Raw genomic sequence first — 19,452 nt, 5'->3', positions numbered from 1 at the left:
GTTCTGTTATGTTTGTATCTGTAGGATACCCAAAATATCCACATTCACTTAAGATGTTATAGTTTTAATAGGTATGCATACATTACAGTTCTGTTACTTACTAAAGTGCAATGCTTGAATTGATGCACAGCCACATGTTTTAAAATTGCTCACAAAAAAGTATTTTTCTTCTGATGATTTGATTTGAAAAGAGAAAAGTGGGGGGAAAGGCTGAAGGTAGACTTGTACTTATGTACTACTTAGGAATTTGATTCCAAAGGTATTAATATTTTAAAACATATAAATCCTTGTATCATAATTTTTTCATGCAGGAACTATGTGGATGGCAACTAATTTGTGTGTTTTATCTCCCCCCTCCTTCCCATCCTTCCCCCTTTTTTTTCTTTTTGCATGCCGTCCCCTGTGTTGGAACTCTCTATAGAGAGTAAGTTGGTTCAATATTTGTTGGAACCCTAACCTTGCTGCATGATTGATACTAACCTTTCTCCCCTCTATTTTACACCTATAAAAATGTTTGTAGAATGTAGCTTTTGCACTTTATAAAATTCCTGCAGCTATACAAATTATCCTAAAATGCTTTTGTATACAAATTAACTTGCCTTTTGTTTTTCTACTGCTACTGTGTATTGTGGTGACTGGCGCATCTTAATTTCATATCATCTGAGTAAAGATCCATATCAGAAAATCTAAAACATTTTTTCTCCACAGTCCAGTTGCAGATTTATATCTAGATTTGTTTTCAGGAATATATATATATAAAAATAAATACATTCACATAACCTTTTGGCTGTCCCTTATCTTGAATACCTATATTTTTTCTGCAAAATACCATGAAAATATGCAGTGCTGAGCCATGAATAAATTATGTTTACATTTAACTGATCTACAGTCAGTAAATATTATGAAAGAGGAAGAACATTGTTAGACAGTGGTAGGCAGGTTTTACTAGTTTTGAACATGAAGTGTGGTGAGTTGATATGCTTAAATATCAAGACCTCATTATTGAGGGCAAGTTCAGCTCCCTGGATTGTTTTAAATATGCTTCAGCTTAAAAACAACATAACATGCAATAGTGTCTCTTGCTGTTTTATATGAAACGATAGCTGTTGATGCTGTTAAATGCATCACATGAACAATGGGTTGGAGCTAGATTGACTTGGCTGAACTTAGATCCCATTGAAATCAACATAACATAATGATCATAATTCAGTTGAATTACACTGATATTAAGAATTAACTTGGTCTGAATCCAATTTTTTGCATCATTCTTTTTATTCAGTATTGCATTGATTTTGTGAGTACAGAGATGGATAACCTGCAGCCCCGAAGTCCCCTTTTTGTGGCCTTTGGAGACCCTTTTGCTCATGATTCTAGAAAACTAAGGAATAGTTTTCATGCCATTTTGAGGTGAGAAGCCCAAGGAAAAAGTATTATAAAACTTCAATTGGCATATTACATATAAATCCAAAGAACTCCCCCTAAATGTCCCTAGATCAAGCCCTGCTCACATGTGTGATTAGACCATGCACATTTTTGCCATTCCATCTGTACAAGCAACATTATGTGTGGCCCTTGGTCCCCCTTAGATTGGCCATCCTTGTGTTAGTGGAAGATATTTCTAGAAAGCTAGGCTTTCCAATTCTCCACTATAGGTAGTCCCCAGTTTAAGAATGAGTTCCATTCCCAAGGTCATCCTTAAGTCAAATTTATACATAAGCCAGAGCAGTAATACTGTATAAGTAGTACTGTGTAATTAACTCAAACCATTATGTATTTAACTCAAATCATTGTGTATTTAACTCAAATTTTGCTATAATAGGCTCCATTCTTAATTATGGGTCATCTATAAACTGGGCGTTCTTAACCCGGGGACTACCTGTACAGGAAACTGCAATGTAATGAACTTTGGCTTAGCACAATTCAAATGTAACACAATCTAACCTACAGTAAAAGAAGTTAAGTCAGTAAATCAATAAATCAGAAGTCAAGTCAGTAAGTCAGTTATCAGTGAGCAGATAACTTAGAAATCAGAGTTGCTCACTACTTCCACAGTCCGCATTCGTTTTGGTGGGGAAGGCTTAGAATACCCCTTCCCCTATTACTGTGGCTTCTGTTTACTTTCTGTAGAAATATGGATGGGTTAAAAAAAGGGGGTTAAAAATGGGTTAAAAAATGGTTTAACAGACCTTCAGCTTCAGTGGGTACCCTCTTCCTCCTTAGTTCATTAAATCATGGGTTTTCTGTATTACTTTATCTGGATCTATTTAACTAGAGCTTAAGGGTGTATGGCTATCCTTGCAGCAAAGCCTGGAATGAATTGTGACAGAGCTCCAACTTCAGGTGCACAATTCATGGCCTCTCTCCCCAAAGCTGGAGCCCTGTCAAAATTGGCTCCCATTGTAGTTTGTACTGTTGCTGCTGTAAAGAGCAAATATAGACCCAAAATAAATGTGGGATTAGAAGTGAAGATGGCTGTCTCAGTGATGAAACCCACATTTCAGGAATTGGGCAAAAGTAAACAAACATATCCTTCCCTAAATCCTTTTAAATGTGATTGTTTTATTGTTTACATCCAATGAAAAGATTTTATAAAATTGCAAGACTCTATCATTGATTCATTTGATATGTATATTAAAATGTAATTATTAAAAATAAGTGATATATTTATTTCTTGCCCTACCCTAACCCCAATGAAATCATTCCTTTTATTCATGGCAGGAGATCATACAAATTCATTTATTGTTTTATGGGCTTATGGTACTGCAAAGTTTGAGAACACCTCTTGTAAGTGGGAGTTTCAACAGAAAGGCTTACTGTGTGTCCTCATTAAATATTCCTCAAGATTAGGACTATTTTAAACATTTGTTTGTTTCATTATTCAGTAAATAAAAAGCCAACTAGCAGCATATGAACAGACTACTTTAAATAAGAGTAGAATGCTCTGGTGGTGAATTATTTACAGTGTGAGTATAGATTGAATGAAAAATGTCAGCATCTTTTTCTTTTACATCATAAGTCTCAAGTGTCTTTTTATCTTTTTGTTTGAAGTAGGAAATCAAAGTATTTTCCCTTTTAGAATAGGGTTTTTTTTAAAAATTTGAAAGTTTCATTAGTTGTCTTAGTACAAATATATCTAAGTGGTATTTTACTGTCTATATGAAAAAAGATAAAATTTCCCTTTTAGGTGATAGCCTACTGCAGCTATACATTATTTAATCTACTTGTTTTTAGATTCAGGTATATTATTTTTGGATCATCTTTATGATTCTATACATCTATATTATGTATAGTAGTAGTGATACCTTCCAAAAACTACTGAAGATCCAAGTTTCCAGTTTTAAATTTCATCACACTCTTTCCTTATTCTGTTCAATTACAGATTGTTCTATTTCCATAAGGCACTTTATTGACATTTTTATAACAATGCTGAAGTTAAATTGTAAGGTACACAGAGCTCCTTTATAAGAGTGCATTTCATTCTTCCCTGCTTCATGTCTTTCAGTGCATTGTATTGAAGATAGTCACAAGTCTGTGTTTCTCTAAAGATTTGTGGCATCTTACCTTTTTTTCATCTATATCCAGCATGTTATCTATGCATGCAAGACTGAACAGATTACCTGTCTAAAACTGTTTTTCAAATGGGAAGGCAAGATCTTACATGGTTGCTCAGAATATACTAAGCATCTTTTTTGAATTAATGCTACATAGTGATGAATAGCAGAAAAAAGTAGCATGTTTATATGAAAAAGAGATGAAGATTATGGTTGAGCAGTATGAGAAAATATAAAGACCTATGAAAGTAGATGATATACCACTGAAGCTGGGAAGATTTAGAATTTTTCAAACAAAACATAATGAAAAGAATCTAGTGTGCTAAAACAGGGGCACAATTTGAAGCATACTGGGTTAGATCATTTCTCCAAATTCAGTGAAATAGACAATACCAAAGCAGTGGGGAGGGAGGAAGAGAATTGCGCCAGTCATCACAGCATTTCTTTGCTCAGTGATATTGCATGAAGTACTAATTTCCAGAAATGCATAAATATTTCTGAATCACAGATTCTGACAAGAGACAGCAGAGAATGTTTTCCCGCTTGGCTGTGTATCATTGCCTCTATCCGCTTCTATGTGGTACTACATTATTTTGTGAGTTCAACACAGGCAAGCATCAACTCCTTTTCTTCCCTACTCTTTTTTTCCTTTTGTCCTCCCCTTTTTTTTTCCTTACTGCAGGTGTTCAGCATGTTTTTGGAAACATTAGTAGATTTCATCCAAGTCCATAAAGAAGATTTACAGGATTGGCTGTTTGTGTTGCTGACACAACTTCTGAAAAAAATGGGTGCTGACTTGTTGGGATCTGTGCAAGCAAAAGTTCAGAAGGCATTAGATGTGACAAGGTAATAGATTTATGTCACAATAAAAGTAGACAGATTTTAAACTTTCTACATCAATATTTCTGTATTTCAGTTTTGTGTTCTTTAGAATAGAATCAAATAATTATAGCTATATATGTCAGCATATTAGAGTGTAGAAAAACTAATGTGTGTGTTTTCACCAATATTGTCTAATTCTGGAGATGTCCATATATAATAGTATACCTCTTAAAAAGGGATGAACCCAAAATACTTTGTCCAGTTTTAAGATTTTCAGTATTTACAAACCCATATTTTTTACATTATCTCCCACTAATACTACTTATCTATTAAAGCAAGTATATTAACCAAAATACATGTATTTCCTTTTTGGGGGGGGTCTGGTTTCCAAATTCACTTAACTGTTATGAAGCAAACTTCAACTCTTAATACAGCATTAATCATTTTTCCAGGGAATCATTTCCAAATGATCTTCAGTTCAGTATTTTAATGCGGTTTACTGTTGACCAGACCCAAACACCAAGTCTAAAGGTAAAAACTTATAAAGCTTTACAATTATGTGTGACAACAAACATTCCGTTCAATAATATTTTTGTTTTGTGTGGTACATTCTGTGTTGTTGGTTTTCAATTGGTGGGTTTTGTTTTTTTATAAAATTTCAGACAGTCAAGCCAGCACTGCAGGACCAGCTTCGCTCTTTTTGGAGCTCCAAGGTTTTTTTCTGCATTATTGCTTTTTTAACCTATTGTATGTAAATTTTACATTAAAATATTTCTATGCATCCACATACAGCTACTAACCTTTGCAAGGAATTTTGAGCATGCTTTTGTACACTTGACACCAGGTGTTATGCTGTTGTCTGAAACATTTGACAATGCATCTTATGAAATATCAGTAAGTCCAACACAGTTTTAAAGAATTGTATGGCTGTCTAACACCAAGCTGGTTATGCATACTCACTCTGTCAAGTCTCTTCTAATTTTATGTTTGTAATTTCCCAATCCTCATTTTAAAGATCTAATAGTATCGCAGTGGAATTTATTGCTGAGCTTTCTGCAGTTGTAAAGTGTTTTTGCACCTTCAAAATTTGAGTCATTTGCATTTAAGCTTTTATTGGGAAGATTGTGTGATATAATGATGCATATTCAGACACTGAGGTGGAGGCTGAAAATATGTAATATTTGAAATATATAAGCAGCAAAATTATTCTCCTGCAGATGTCCAGTTGGAAAAACTTCAGAGTTGGATTTATATACAGCAACTGTAAAAAGTTTAAACTGCGACATTTTGGGAAAATAGCAAATACAACCAACATTTTTCCTCTGTCCTGCACACAGTAAATGTATTTAGTCTGTTAATTGCTTTTCACAAGATGGCACTTCTTTAGTCCTGGACACAATGGTATCAAAGTTACATACAAAAATATTATATTTGTTAAAATGCAACATTTATTATAAATGCTATAGAGAAATTCATTATAGCTGTTTTGTTACTGGGAATCTTTAGATTTTGCTGTAGATTTAAGCATAATGGAATAAAGATTTTAATATGGGGGGAGACATATTGGGAGATCCATGTGGCTTGGATTTGTCCTGATTGAAAAATCCCTTTAACTTCAAGTTGTGTCTGTGAATCAGTGAAATTTTATGTTGCTAACTGTAGATGTGATAAAATTATGTGTGTGCATTTCCACACAAACCTCTGAACATCTGAAACATCAGAACTATAAAATTGACCTGAAAGAATATTCCTGATTAATATTTACTAAAAGGAACGCAGAAAAATACCGCAACTGTCTTATTTCTGAATAAACAGAATTTATATTATATTCCTGAAGTAAGAAAACAGTAATAAAGTGCCTTCTAATTCTTCATAGTGCTCATATTAGAACTAAGCCCCACGGACTGCAACATGGAGAGAGTGACAGAAATAGTGCAGATAGCTAGTATGTAACTATTAGGAGTCTATTCAACATATGAAACTAGATGAAGACCAAAATTGTTGTCCCTTCAAGGGACCTTTTATTAATGAACTGGTGTGTGTATGTTATACACAGTGCTGATGCCATTCTTGGCAGACATGTTAATTTTCTTTGGGGTTAGCACTGCTTAACAGCATATAGTGTTTTTATATGGCACCTTTTTTTTGTTTGTTTTTGGCAGCTGTCAGAATATTTCCTTTTCTTTTGTTGTAGTGGTCTGAGTTATTAGGAATCAGACAGTCTCTAAATTGTATGAATAAGCAGAGAAACAAATAAGTAAATAAATATACAATCCACCTTCCCTTAAGCTCTCTGAGCAGAGAGATATGGATGTTACATTATGTCACGTGGCTACCTACATGTGATGAGACCCAAATAGGATGAAGCCGGTCACATAAGGCCTGCTTCCTGGTGGTCATTGTAACTGGAGAAACCACATAGGGTATACACTGTTTTTTGGCATTAGATTATGTGTGCTAGAGCCGCATATTTTTGAAGCTATAAGGTAGAAAATAAACTCTGGGTGTTCTGTGTTCATGATTACATTTAGCAATATTATTGTTCATAGATATATTTATACATACATATTTATTTATAAAATATCTATTCTTTAAAAAACAGCATGCAGAATTGAATTGGTCATCCAGTCCACCATTCTGTTTCTAACTATAACCAGCTAGAAGCCTGTAGAAAACTTATATACAGGGCTTAAGGGCAGTTGTCTTCTCACATTGTTTGTACTCAGCACACTGTGTTCAGATATATATTTGTCCATGAGCTTGGTATTTTCACCCAGCTGCTGGCAGGCACAACTTCCCAGTACTGGATGGCTCCCAACCACCCAAAAGTTGCTATCATAAATTATTTTGTCTTGTGTGAATTCCACTGAGTTAATGATGCCTTATTTGTAAGATTATATTTGAGAGATTTTTTTATGGAAGTAGACAAAATTGTTAGAGCAGTCATGTAAGATATTGATAGGAATAATTTGTACTCTTCATATGGAAAAGCTAATTATATTTGAGCCTTGGTGTTGTCATGAGTGGGCTCCCCACCTATGTCTCTCAGAAATCTAAACATATATGAAATGTTTACAAAGGAAAAGGGATTATTGGAAAATTCTAGCAGAGTATTTGAAGCAGTGGATATACAGTGAATTAAATCTTTTCTGTCTAGTAAGCTGATGTACAAGTGAAATGGTCTTCTATTTTTTACAAGCACTTAATTCAATTTTATTAAAAGCTTATTGAAGAACTCCACTCTCTGTTTCTTCCAGGTAGATTTGCCCAGCAGGGTAAAAGCTGTTGCTAAAATTATGCAAAAACCCAATCAGCCTTTTCTTAAATAATTACAGACTTGTATATTTTATGGTGCTATCTGTTATTGGCACTACTCCATTTTTGATATCCTGTAGGATCCTGCAGGCTCTTCTCAGTTGAACATCTTAAATTATATTGGAAATTCAGATTTAAAAGTGGTTTATTAATTAGCATCAAAGAGCGCCATTTAGGAAAAACCTTTAAGTATACATAAATATTTTCTGTAATTTTTCCCCTTTTCTCCAGGATAACCTTTACAGTTGTTTTAATTATTTATTTTACATTTGGAATCCAAAGATATCCTTTTGAATTATACAGATATTATATAGGTGTTACTGATACTACAATATGGATTCTTGCTCAAGATCTTTTTATCCAATCCACTGATATGCCAGTCTTTTGATCCAATCTGCTGATATGCTGCTCTAAGAATATAATTTCTGAATAGCCACTGTCAGCATCAAGTAGCATTGCTAGGTGGTTCCCAAGTAAAATAATTCCATTCTCATATGTTCACCATTAGGTATTGTACTTTTCTGTATATTTAATTCTTTTTATTCTTATAGGTGAAAGTTGCAATCCTTAAATACATAGAGACCCTTGCACAACAGATGGACCCAGGAGATTTTGTAAATTCAAGTGAAACGCGTCTGGCTGTATCTCGAATTATCACTTGGACAACAGAACCTAAAAGTTCAGATGTTAGGAAGGTATTTCAAATTATGTTAAAATGACTAAAGTTATTTTTTAAGAATTTCCATTTATTTTTTGATTACATAGAATTCTATGTTAATATTTTAATTTCAATATCATGATATTGATTATTTGTAATAATTTTGCAAAAATGTTTCTTCCTGTTTTTGTTGTTTTCTTGTCAGCTTTTTGGGAAGGACAGTAGCTGAACAGAATTTTGAGCTAATGTGATATAAACAGATGAATTTAAATCATGCAAATTTCTATTTAAACTGATTTGGAAATATATTTGCTGATATAACTGCCAGCTACCTACCTACTTAGAGTATTTGCAAGAAAAAAAATCACACTCATATAATAACATACTGCATGTTAAAATATATGTATTCACTGTCATTGTATGAAATATAACATATGATGATGCCTCATTTGGAAGTCCTGTCCACATAACTCTTCATATTATTATGTGGCTTTCAAAAGTAAGTGGGTGGAACATATCGTAGAGAAAAATCTACTCTACAGCCACACGTCGGAAATCAGGATCTGGGTAGCATATATGTGTCATTGGCTAGATTGGAAGACCCAGTCACTGAATAAGTTTCAGAGGCAAGGCATGCACACTGACTCTCTTCTTCAAATATACATCTCTGCCAAAGTCCAGTGGAGATTTTGGTTACTTGCTAAAACAGAAGGGGAATGCAGAGACGCATTTAATTCTAGTTGTTGGGACATTTTGTTGTCACTGTTAACCTTTGTTATTGATTCATCAGGCCACATCCCAGAAACTAGCTAAATAGGTAAAACAGAGGCCTTCTGGGACTTGCAATATTACAAGGGCTGCTGAATCCAGGATTACCACTTTGTAGCATTGTGTCTAATCTGTTCAAGAATTCTTCCAATCCTTATAATACAGTTTGGCTTAATCTGTGTCTACATCCACACAGTGAATATCCCTTTTCCAGGCACCAGGCTAGGAACCGGGAGACAATGAGTTCTAGTCCTGCCTTAGGCATAAAGCCAGCTGGGTGAACTTGGGCCAGTTACTCTCTCTCAGCCCTAGGAAGCAGGCAATGGCAAACCACTTCTGAAATCTTGCCACGAAAACTCCAGGAGTCAACACTGACTTGAAGGCATCCCCCCTGCAAAAAAAAAAAAAGGGGGGGGTTGTAGCTAAAATGTGTCCAGGGGCCACTGCACATCTGTATGCTTTTGCTTCCCAAGTCCCATGTGGTAAGAGATAAAGTATGCATTTAAATGACAACCAGGGTCTGTTGAACCAGAAAAGTTTTGACCTTAGAACCTAATGAGCCTAATACAGATTAAACTCATATACACCATGGTTGGGATCATACAGTTTGCTAATCCAGGCTAGCAAAACACATATAACATGTTCTGCACACCACCACCTCCCAATGTCATAGCAACATGACCTTGTTCATACAACTTGCTGATGCAATATCTGATTTCCTGAAAAACTGAAGAACAAATTACTCAACTCCTTTTTAGTGTCACCCAGCATACAGTGCAAACCCAGTCCTTTTTTTGGGGGGGGGGTTGTTTTGTTTTGTTTTGACCAGATGCTGTAGGCGTCCTTTAAAATTGTAGCTGAAAATAAATGTAATTACTGATTTTAAAATGATCGCAATTTCATATTCAAAGTAGAGTAAATTTATGTAACATTTTATAGAAAGATTTATTTGGCTGCCCTCCAAGATTAATAATTCCTTCATAATAATTTTGTAAGAGATGTGTTTTAGAAGGAAACCCAAAGAAGAAAAAAAAGAGCTTAATTGTATGCGCATGTATTTTAAATTATCAACAATTCTCCCTTAAACCTGGCTTATTTATTTTAATGATATTATCATTTTTCCTAGGCTGCACAATCAGTGCTGATTTCTCTTTTTGAACTCAATACCCCTGAGTTTACCATGCTGTTGGGTGCTTTACCAAAAACATTTCAAGATGGTGCCACAAAGTTGCTTCACAGTCACCTCCGGAGTACAGGCAATGGTGGACAGGTATATTTATAATCATCTCCATTAGGATAAATATTGAGGCATCATTTGCATTAAAGCATGATGAATTAACATTAACATACGTATATGCACTTGATAACCCTTTTTTTTTACTGTCATTACTTTGTATGTTAGTTTTCGAATTGGAACTTTTTTTAGCATTGTCATATTTATCCTTATAGTGATATAAAAATCTGTTTGAAGACAGCTTTATGTACTTTTCTAAAATAAAGACTGAAGTATTATGTTACGCATGCTCAAGGAAAATTTTTTTTTTTTTTTTTAATTACAGGGCTCCATGGGAAGCCCTTTAACAAGGCCTGTTCCACGCTCACCAGCTAGTTGGTCTAGCCCCATCACTTCACCAACCAATACATCCCAAAACACACTGTCACCAAGGTAAGATACCAAATATTAATTTAGAACCAGCATTGACTGTCTACAAACAGAAGAGTTTTCACTAACAGAGAATTTGTATGCATACTGGGCTACATGGGGAAGGAAAAAATGGCAGAAATTGCTTTTCCCCGCAGAATCAGCCATTTTACAGAGTTCTGGATCTAATTCATCTTTGTAACTTATTTAAATAACATTAAGTTTGCAACAAATAAAGGTCTGAAGTAACTTCAAAAATAATTTAAATTCAAATTTTAGAAAAATATAGTAGCAAAATATTTAAACATCAACCCCACAAAACTCCTATTGCTGCTTGTCATATAAATATTCATTTACTTTGAAATGTCATATTAAATTTTATATACCTTGTGAATCTCTTTCCTATTTCTTTCTTTGTTCCTTTCCTTTTTTTTCTTTCTTTCATGCGTATGCTTGCAAATATCTTACTAAAAGAAAAGAAACAAATATTAATTCGCCTCATTATTTAGCTCAAGTTGCCCTCTGTAAATCCCTGCCATGATCAGCAGAATCTTTTCTTCCATGCTTGCTGTTTGTGATCATTTTTCAGTCCTTAAATATTAATCCCGTCTTAAAATCTGTTACAATAGCTCCCCCTTGTCTAAATTTCTAATCTGGCAATGCTTTGCCACAGTTTGAAGAGGGAATAACTCAGTGTTAGAGGGCATGCTCTGTAGATAAATAATCCTACATTCCCTCTGCCATCATGCATTTTAAAAATGAGACAGCAGATTCTGGAAAGCTGCTTCTTTCTAGTCTAATTAACTGCTGTAATAAAACCTAAATTCTCATTGAGTCATATGTGGGAATTAACACATAGAAATATCCATTAGAGGACCATCAATTGCTGAAATTAAAACTGCTTCACAATATTTTTATTGCTGTTCAACAGTGCATTTGATTACGATTCTGAAAATATGAATTCAGAAGATATATATAGTTCTCTCCGTGGAGTGACCGAAGCAATTCAAAACTTTAGCTTCCGCAGTCAGGAAGATATGAATGAACCTGTGAAACGGGATTCAAAAAAAGAAGATGGTGATTCAGTGAGTATTTTGGAAAAAATGTAGATCTAGAACTCTGGGCCTATACTGACATATACATTGGTGCCTGTTTTTCCAGCACACATACAAAAAAACAAAACTTGCATGCTCTTTGAGGTATACATTACCCAAAGAAAGTGGGGGCTAGCCCTAAAATATGTGTGGAGTCAAGATTATAAGAGCAGTGAAGGGAGTCTTAAACTTGAAAAGTGGTCCTCATTTTGAAGCTAATTTCTCTGTGTTAGTAAAATATTCCTTTAAATGTTTACTTTTACTGGAATATCACCTGTTGACATAAAATAAACATGTACAGTGGGGCAAAAAAGTATTTAGTCAGCCACCAATTGTGCAAGTTCTCCCACTTAAAAAGATGAGAGAGGCCTGTAATTTTCATCATAGGTATACCTCAACTATGAGAGACAAAATGGGGGGAAAAATCCAGAAAATCACATTGTCTGATTTTTAAAGAATTTATTTGCAAATCATGGTGGAAAATAAGTATTTGGTCAATATCAAAAGTTCATCTCAATACTTTGTTATATATCCTTTGTTGGCAATGACAGAGGTCAAACGTTTTCTGTAAGTCTTCACAAGGTTTTCACACACTGTTGCTGGTATTTTGGCCCATTCCTCCATGCAGATCTCCTCTAGAGCAGTGATGTTTTGGGGCTGTCGCTGGGGAACACGGACTTTCAACTCCCTCCAAAGGTTTTCCATGGGGTTGAGATCTGGAGACTGGCTAGGCCACTCCAGGACCTTGAAATGCTTCTTACGAAGCCACTCCTTCGTTGCCCGGGTGGTGTTTTTGGCATTATTGTCATGCTGAAAGACCCAGCCACGTTTCATCTTCAATGCCCTTGCTGATGGAAGGAGGTGTTCACTCAAAATCTCACGATACATGGCCCCATTCATTCTTTCCTTTACACGGATCAGTTGTCCTGGTCCCTTTGCAGAAAAACAGCCCCAAAGCATGATGTTTCCACCCCCATGCTTCACAGTAGGTATGGTGTTATTTGGATGCAACTCAGCATTCTCTCTCCTCCAACCACAACGAGTTGAGTTTAGACCAAAACATTCTACTTTGGTTCCATCTGACCATATGACATTCTCCCAATCCTCTTCTGGATCATCCAAATGCTCTCTAGCAAACTTCAGATGGGCCTGGACATGTACTGGCTTAAGCAGGGGGACACATCTGGCACTGCAGGATTTGAGTCCCCAGCAGCATAGTGTGTTACTGATGGTAGCCTTTGTTATTTTGGTCTCAGCTCTCTGCAGGTCATTCACTAGGTCCCCCCGTGTGGTTCTGGGATTTTTGCTCACTGTTCTTGTGATCATTTTGACTCCACGGGGTGAGATCTTGCATGGAGCCCCAGATCAAGGGAGATTATCAGTGGTCTTGTATGTCTTCCATTTTCTAATTATTGCTCCCACAGTTGATTTCTTCACACCAAGCTGCTTGCCTATTGCACATTCAGTCTTCCCAGCCTGGTACAGGTCTACAATTTTGTTTCTGGTGTCCTTCAACAGCTCTTTGGTCTTGGCCATAGTGAAGTTTGGAGTGTGACTGTTTGAGGTTGTGGACAGGTGTCTTTTATACTGATAACAAGGTCAAACAGGTGCCATTACTACAGGTAACGAGTGGAGGACAGAGGAGCCTCTTAAAGAAGTAGTTACAGGTCTGTGAGAGCCAGACATCTTGCTTGTTTGTAGGTGACCAAATACTTATTTTCCACCATGATTTGCAAATAAATTCTTTAAAAATCAGACAATGTGATTTTCTGGATTTTTTTCCTCATTTTGTCTCTCATAGTTGAGGTATACCTATGATAAAAATTACAGGCCTCTCTCATCTTTTTAAGTGGGAGAACTTGCACAATTGGTGGCTAAATACTTTTTTGCCCCACTGTATATTAATTTAAGTGCAAACTAGCCTGAAACTAAAAAAGAATACATTTGCATTAAATGAAAATTTTTAGCTTAATTTTTTTTAAACAATGGTTGGGCAATATATCAAAAATATCTACTATTGAAACAGTTACCTAGCCCTGCAGATGGCCTGTATATATGTTTATTAAGTGTATGTGTGTCTATCTTTATTAGATTTGCAGTGGGTCTGGAATAGTAGATCTACGAACAGGAAGTGGTGTGACTGATACAGGCCGAACAGCTCTTGATAACAAAACTTCGTTACTTAACACTATGCCTCCTCATTCCTCCCCACGGTCACGTGATTATAATCCATACAATTATTCTGATAGCGTTGGTTCTTTTAATAAATCAGCTTTAAAAGAGGCTATGTTTGATGACGATGCAGATCAGTTTCCTGATGGTAAGTCTGTCACAAACAGAATTGGGGAATGGGTATATTGGAAGGAACATTACAGACAAATGTAAATAGAATTGTTATCTGAACTAAGTGACATGGAAGAAAAATATCTTGGGGAAAAAAGTTGTTTCCTGATGTCTTGAGTTATGATGTATTGCATGAAAATCTGATATTCAGAAAACAAAAAGCTTTATTATAAAAACTAAATGTCATAACATTGATATGCATCTTTCTTAGAACTTTGTTGCCCGATTTGTTCCCATAGGTTATTTTTATAATGGTAGTACAGCAAAAGAAATAGTACTGAGCAGAATTTAATGGAATACATACATAAGGAAAAAAAGTGTTTTCCAGTAAAAGATATTTGAATGTTCTTATTTTCTTTTCCAAAATGAAATTTAATGCAGAAATAGGTTGGAGAAGATTTATTAAATAATAAAAGGTAAATCTGACATTATTGAAAAATAATCTAGCATATCTATCCTTATTCTATATTGAATATAAAAGGCATTATGGTTTTAGAAATAAATAAATCAAACAGCCACCTGAATATTGTTGATCTCCAGTCTCTTCAGTGCATGTTATGCATAGTCAGTGTTTGTTTAGATAACTTTCATATGGACAAAATGGGTATGGCCAACAGACCAATCTAATATATGTTATTAGGTTTTGATTAAAATATAAAGTCTCTTTCAAGTTACACTTGACTCCTGATGACCCCATAGACACCTCCATGTAGCTTTCTTTGTATCAGAATAGATGTGGTCTGATACTACCTTTTTCTGAGATATTTTTCAGTTTCCTAGTCTAGCCTACAGTCCTTGTATTCTCTAATGGTCTCCCATCCAATTATAACCATGCCTGATCTTGTTTAGCTTTCAAACCTTGAAATGGTCCGCCATTTATGCATTTGACAAGGGTAGCCATGTTGTTGGCTGCATTTGCCTTCTCAAGAAAGTGGTCCACAAACTTTAACAGTAGGACATCTTATGGTGGTTTTCATATTCTTCTTATGCATGCATGTAGATTTTGCTTTTAGGGGTTAAGGTTCATCTTTTTTCTAAAGATAATACAGTATTTCTTTCAATATACAATAGGATACCTTATCCTAGGCAACCTAGGGAGAAAACATGGCATTTTTTTGGTGTCTTTAAAATTTCTCTTAAGAAAAAGATTAGAAAGACTCTAAACCAGTGGCTCTTAAACTGGGGTGATTACCCTCAAGGGGTAATTTGGGTATATCCTAGGGGTAATGGAACAATTTGTAATTTCTTGTTTGTGAGTCAAGGATCCTATTTGGGACTGCTGCTGCTGAGATACTTGTGTAAAATAACAGTCTGATCTTTTGGAGGGGGGCATTAATAACATTATTTGAGACAGGGAAAGGAGTAATTGGGTCAAAAAAATTAAGAATTACTGTTATAAACCTTCCATAGCTAAGGGTCTGAAGGTGATCACTGCAGAAACTTCATTTAAATAGACTGTCATCTAGAGAAATACTTGCTCGTTCTATTAGAGAAGCATCGACATCTTGATAATTCCATTTAAAAGTGTGAGTGAGAGAAGTGTAAACTTTCACAACATGCAAGAGAATCAATGTACTTTCAATATTTAAAAGTAGGGAGAATGATTAATGCTAATATTCTTGTGTTTGTTCACATTCTGGCTCATTCCTTGGGGGGCGTTTGTTTGTTTTTGGAATTATTGCTTTGCGGTGGAGAATCATAGGAGCTTATTCCTTTTCTCCCCACTGATTGGGCCTTAAGTGAGTCTCTTCATTAATAACACTCTCTAGGACGAGATGTTCTTCTTAATCTAGTTCTTGGTGCTTTTTTTTTTTTCCCCAAAAAGTCTGACTCCCAGTGGGTGGTAAAGAGAGCACCTTTGTGTGTAATAGGAGATTTTAATGATAAATGTCATCTTTCAATTACCACATTTTATAACAAAATAAAATGAAACATGATACCTTATCAGGGTCCTGTTCCCTCCCAGAAGATTTTTTTTTATCTATTGTTTCATAAGTATCAAATCATATATCTTTACGTGTAAGGTAAGAAGAATGGTTAATATTTTATTAATTAAATAATTTTACTTTTTCTTTTGGCACAGAACCTTCCCTAGACCATTCTGATCTAGTTGCAGAATTGCTAAAGGAATTATCAAATCATAATGAGAGAGCTGAAGAACGGAAAGCTGCTCTTTATGAGCTAATGAAATTGACTCAGGAGGAGTCTTTTGGTGTTTGGGATGAGCACTTCAAAACAATTCTTCTTTTGTTACTTGAAACTCTTGGAGACAAAGAGGTAATGGCTAAAGTGGAGAAAAAAAACAATATTATGTAATTGTTTTATTTGCCTGGATGTTGAACTTGCTGCTGTTGTAATTATTAGATTTATATCCTGCCTTTATTTTTGCACAACTCAAGGTGGCATACATAATGCTCTGATCTTCTGTTTTCCCCACAACAACAACACTGTGAGGTTGGTTGGGTTGAGAGAGAAAGGCTGACCCAAAATCACCCATTTGGCTTTCATAACTGTGGAAAGACTAAAACTCAGAATCTCCTGGTTTCTAGTCTAACCACTACATCAGACTGGCTCTCTTGAATGTTCCTCTTGAATATGTAATATGTCAAGATTAGTAACTTTAGAAATGGAAGGAAAGCAGGTGCACGTTGCTTTCTTGATAAAAACCCAATATACATATGAACATTAGATTTCCATCTTAGTTAAATAGTCAGTAGAATAATCTTTTCAGTGTCTCAGTCCCATGAAAGGAAAGTACAATTGTACCTCAGTTCACGAACTTAATTTGTTCCACGATTCTAGTCGCCAACCGAATTGGTCGCCAACCGAATCAAATTTCCCCATAAGGTTCAATGTAAATAAGGTTAATCCATTCTGAACCATATGTATTTTTTTTTAATCACAAAAATATGAAACAAAGTACCGTACAGTACAGTATGAAGAGAGAGAACACTAACCTTGCTTGAGGCGACACCAAAAAGCTACACAGCAAGTGTCTGTCTGCGACCACGATCTCACCTAGAGGAAGCCACGACCACATGTCAGAGCAGGGAAGATGGCCGCGGGTCGTGTGGGAAAATTTGATTCGGGACACAGCCAGTTCGGTTGGCGACCAGAATCACGGAATGAATTAAGTTCATGACCCAAGGTACCACTGTAGTTCCATTATCAAAAGTAATGAATTGGAAGTTATATGAGCAAAACTAACAATCTTTAAACTTTCAGCATGCAATTAGAGCCCTGGCGTTGAAAGTCTTAAGAGAGATTCTAAGACATCAACCAGCAAGATTTAGAAATTATGCAGAACTCACAATAATGAAGACTTTAGAAGCTCATAAGGACCCTCATAAGGAGGTTTGTATACAATTTCTGAGATTTGTGTTGAACTTAAGGATGTGACTGAAGTAATAATATGGTGTTCAACAATGAAAATAAAGAATATAGGATATTTTTTCATAAGACAGATTTCAGGAATTTATGTAAAACCAATCTCCAAAAATGAGAATCTCATGCTTTCTATTCAAAACAATAATTCAAATAATACAGATTTTTATGGGGAAGGGGGCATAGGAATCCTTTAACTTCTGTTTTAGTGAAGTATGAATAAGTCTTATAAACAGTGATAGTGGACCTTCTTGCTAGACAAGAACCATATCATTTTCCTCAACAGCATAAAACTCTGTACAAAGTTTCCATGCTTCTAGGATATTGATTATCTATTCTGTCAGTATTATTATTAAACAATAATGTCAGTATGTTCATTAGTTTCATTTTTATATTTCACAGGACATTAAATGTAACAATTAATTACATTTCCTCTATGAATTACTTTTATTTGGAAATAATGGGTTAAGATTTAGATGTAATGGGAATTTGAAAATATACATATCTCATATTTTCTAGAATGATTTTTTTTTTCTTTTTAAACTTAGTGGTATAGTTGCAATGTCAAAAAAAAATCCGATCTTGGGATATTTCCTAGGTACATTAGTTCATTTTTCTAACATATCCAGTCAAATTTTCAAATCTGAAGCTGCTTTTTTTAATACAGCTACCATTATTGAGATGTTGCTGTTCTGACAGAAATTTCTGTGTAAAACAAAATATATTGATATTAAATCTTCTACACGTTGTAGCAATATTCAAAAAATAAAACCATGCAAGTGTAATATTATTGCATTTCTGTATTTTTCTTTCATCTATTAGGTGGTAAGATCAGCTGAAGAGGCTGCTACTATGCTGGCCACATCTATTAGTCCAGATCAGTGCATCAAAGTACTTTGTCCCATTATTCAAACAGCAGATTACCCTATAAATCTGGCTGCAATCAAAATGCAGACCAAAGTGATAGAAAGAGTACCTAAAGAAACTCTTGCTCAGCTCTTGCCAGAGATAGTACCAGGTTTAATACAGGTAAGAAGATAGAAATTAATGAATAACATTACAAAGAATGTTTCAAAACTGTTTTTCCAAAGATTATTCAGCTTTTCAAGTAATCTTCTAACTTTATAGAATATATTTGACTGAAATGTATTTCTTTTAAAAATGTATTATTCTGTTATTCTGTTTGGTTGGTAATTGTAGGAATATCAATATCATTTGGATTGAAATGTATTTGGATTACATCTTTTCTTCTTTTGTAGGGCTACGATAACTCTGAAAGCAGCGTTCGAAAAGCATGTGTCTTCTGTCTTGTAGCTATTCATGCAGTAATTGGTGATGAGCTGAAGCCACATCTTAGTCAACTCACTGGCAGCAAAGTAAGTGGTTTGCCATAGCCAGGGCCTGATTTTGATTACAGTTGGTGATTAGAAAAAAGGCGTTTTTTAGGGGCCAAAAATTTTTCAGCACCTGGCTACTCTTTGGATCTGGCAATCTATTGATCCTTTTATTTCTCATGAACCATGTTAACATATGTGGAAAATAAAATGTATAAATAGACTGACAATATATAAATCAATATGGCTGTTGATATAGTCACTATGAAGACTTGAATAAAGCATACAAGTAGTCTAAAACTTTACAGCAGAATCAAGTGGTGGCTTCATGCAGCTGCACTATTTCAGACGATAAATTGGAAAGCTGATTATTCAGCTCCTAATCATGCCTACAAAAACACCTTCCATGCATGTAGAAAAACTAGAATGTCACAGTGTTACATTAGAAGCTTTGTCTCTGACCTATTTTTCTCAATGAAAAGAGTTGTTCCCATGGGGATAGCAATCAGATATCCAGAACTTTAACTATAGTTTGAATTGA

The 19,452-nt window shown here is 35.0% G+C and overlaps 1 protein-coding gene across 12 annotated transcripts in view; it reads left to right on the top strand.

Annotated features, from left to right (window-relative positions):
• The window catches only part of CLASP2 (cytoplasmic linker associated protein 2), a 136,981-nt gene that overhangs the window by 115,083 nt on the left and 2,446 nt on the right, over nucleotides 1-19,452 (top strand). For 8 of the 12 annotated variants that reach the window (XM_088150940.1, XM_088150938.1, XM_088150939.1 and 5 more), the window contains 12 exons: nucleotides 4,234-4,397; nucleotides 4,826-4,904; nucleotides 5,036-5,086; nucleotides 8,240-8,383; nucleotides 10,241-10,384; nucleotides 10,674-10,780; nucleotides 11,688-11,841; nucleotides 13,942-14,170; nucleotides 16,277-16,470; nucleotides 17,419-17,547; nucleotides 18,400-18,606; nucleotides 18,837-18,953. In XM_088150940.1, coding sequence (XP_088007066.1) covers nucleotides 4,234-4,397; nucleotides 4,826-4,904; nucleotides 5,036-5,086; nucleotides 8,240-8,383; nucleotides 10,241-10,384; nucleotides 10,674-10,780; nucleotides 11,688-11,841; nucleotides 13,942-14,170; nucleotides 16,277-16,470; nucleotides 17,419-17,547; nucleotides 18,400-18,606; nucleotides 18,837-18,953 — 1,719 coding nt within the window. The remainder of the gene's footprint in view (nucleotides 1-4,233; nucleotides 4,398-4,825; nucleotides 4,905-5,035; nucleotides 5,087-8,239; nucleotides 8,384-10,240; nucleotides 10,385-10,673; nucleotides 10,781-11,687; nucleotides 11,842-13,941; nucleotides 14,171-16,276; nucleotides 16,471-17,418; nucleotides 17,548-18,399; nucleotides 18,607-18,836; nucleotides 18,954-19,452) is intronic. The other 4 variants (XM_088150941.1, XM_088150944.1, XM_088150946.1 and 1 more) reach the window with 1 other exon arrangement.

The sequence above is a fragment of the Python bivittatus genome, unplaced genomic scaffold, assembly GCF_059951505.1.
Source record: "Python bivittatus isolate LINGU-HERP-01145 unplaced genomic scaffold, Pbiv_v1 ctg000610_np1212, whole genome shotgun sequence".
Taxonomy (NCBI): domain Eukaryota; kingdom Metazoa; phylum Chordata; class Lepidosauria; order Squamata; family Pythonidae; genus Python; species Python bivittatus.
This window is presented reverse-complemented; position numbering and strand designations above follow the sequence as displayed.